At 46.9% G+C, this 2031-nt stretch overlaps 1 protein-coding gene across 1 annotated transcript in view; it reads left to right on the top strand.

The window, feature by feature from the left end:
- Window positions 1-1728, top strand: part of Wfdc8 (WAP four-disulfide core domain 8) — a 9738-nt gene extending 8010 nt beyond the window's left edge. Inside the window, exons 5-6 of the mRNA XM_021195149.1 lie at window positions 681-821; window positions 1589-1728. Coding sequence (XP_021050808.1) covers window positions 681-821; window positions 1589-1728 — 281 coding nt within the window. The remainder of the gene's footprint in view (window positions 1-680; window positions 822-1588) is intronic.
- The last annotated feature ends 303 nt before the right edge of the window (window positions 1729-2031 follow it).

Raw genomic sequence — 2031 nt, 5'->3', positions numbered from 1 at the left:
GGGGGGGAGGAGGAGGGGGAGGGAATGGATGAATGAACAGAAGTGTTTCCAGGGAGGTATGTATGGTGTTTTTTCCCACTATAACTCAAAGGGAAATTTACATACAATGTCTGAGGCCCTTGATGACTGTCAAATATAACTAGAGGACGCCCTTACATTCATAGGAAGCAGGAACTCACACATCTCCCCTATCTAGGAGTAGGCTTTGGCCACAGTGACTGTATGTCTGTTACAGACCTGAAGATGACAGGAAGTTTCCTTTATTTCACAGAGAAACTGAGCTTATTGAGAGACAGGATTGGAGCTTTTTTGTTTTGTTTTGTTTTTTTAATTTGTTTATTACATATACAACATTCTGCCTGCATGTATTCTGCAGGCCAGAAGAGGGCGCCAGATCTCATGATCGATGGTTGTGAGCCACCATGTGGTTGCTGGGACTTAAAACTCAGAACCTCTGGAAGAGCAGTCAGTCAGTGCTCTTAACCTCTGAGCCATCTCTCCAGCCCTTAGGCCTGGGGCTTTGATGTGGTGGACTTCCGACATTAAGCCTACTCGATTGCATGGCGTACCCCATGTTTTTGTTTCTCCTCAGCCTGCTGGAGATCACCCCTGAGGAGAAGAGCTTTCTGAAGGGCAGTTCGGTGGTGAGGCTGTAAAACTCACCTCTGCTTTTGTTCCAGTGAAGAAAGGACAGTGCCCGCTGTTCCCTTTCCAAATGCGGATGGAGTGCCCAGCCTCCTGTAAGAATGACATGGATTGCCCGGAGAAGGAGAAATGCTGTGAGTCCAGGTGTGGCTTCGTCTGTGCCCGAGCCTGGCTAGGTAAGGACTGTGGGCAAACCTCTTGGGGTCTATGGGCGTTTGTGACAGGGCGTTTGTCACACTTCTGTGGTGACATCAGTGCCCCATGGAATGGGTGAGGGCAGCATCGCAGAGCATGAACTCACTAGGTGGTCTAGCCTGGTCTAGATCCCACTATAAAATCAAGCTAACCTCAAACTTACCATCCTCTTGCCTCAGCCTCCTGAGTACAGCACCTGGCTGAGAGGTGAAGAAGTCCCTTGAGCCTCAGATGCCCCTTGCCCTAGTCTTTAAGGTTTCTGGGGAAACTTTTTAAAATGTTCAACCAGCACCCTCATGTTGATCTCTGGACACTTGTGCTGATCTTCAAAGCCTCTCATGAGTGCTGTCATTCTCTTCGAATGTGAAAAAAAAACTTACTTGGGTGGTGGTGATGCACACCTTTAATCCCAGCATTCAGGAGACAGAGGCAGGCTGAGCTCTGTGAGTTAGAGGCTAGACTGATCTACAGAGTGAGTTTCAAGACAGCCAGGAAACCAGAGAAACCCTGGGGGTGGGGGTAACCAAAAATCAAAAACCAACAACCAAAAACCTTGTTTGTTCTCTGTCTTCATTCTTCAGTGACCACAAATTGATGGTGTCTTATGGTAAGTGTGCACATATGCATACAGGTGTACACACACAAACACACATAAAGAAAGGAAAAAATAGAACATTATTGGGGTTTCCAAATTTGTGTCAGATTATTTCCAAAAAAAAACCCAATTGTCTTATTTTACTTCACAAAGTCAAAACAGGCTTCTGCCCGCGGAAGCCCATCGTGTGTTCTAAGATCGATAAGCCCAAGTGCCTGCAGGACATTGACTGTCCCCTGGATGAGAAGTGCTGCACGCGCTGTGGACTGAAGTGCTTGGAACCCAGACACTGAACAGTGAGTAGGGAACGTTCCGTTGTCACAGTGGTACGTTGCGGGAAGCATAAAATAAGGCTCTCACTTCTGTCTTATACCAATACCCAACTACAGTCACAAATGATATTGCCAACTAGCCAGTTATAACAATACTTCTGGGCCTGCTGTGCCACACACACACACACACACACACACTCTCTCTTAAAGTTTTACTTGTATTTATGTAATTGTGTGTGTGTAGATGTGTGCTTGTATGTGTGCCTTTGGAGGCCAGCAGAGGGCGTCAGATTCCCTGGTACTGGACTTACAAAGGGTTGGGAG

The sequence above is a fragment of the Mus pahari genome, chromosome 3 (assembly GCF_900095145.1).
Source record: "Mus pahari chromosome 3, PAHARI_EIJ_v1.1, whole genome shotgun sequence".
In the NCBI taxonomy this organism is placed as follows: domain Eukaryota; kingdom Metazoa; phylum Chordata; class Mammalia; order Rodentia; family Muridae; genus Mus; species Mus pahari.
The sequence above is the reverse complement of the archived record's forward strand: the minus strand, read 5'-3'. Positions and strand labels throughout refer to the sequence as shown.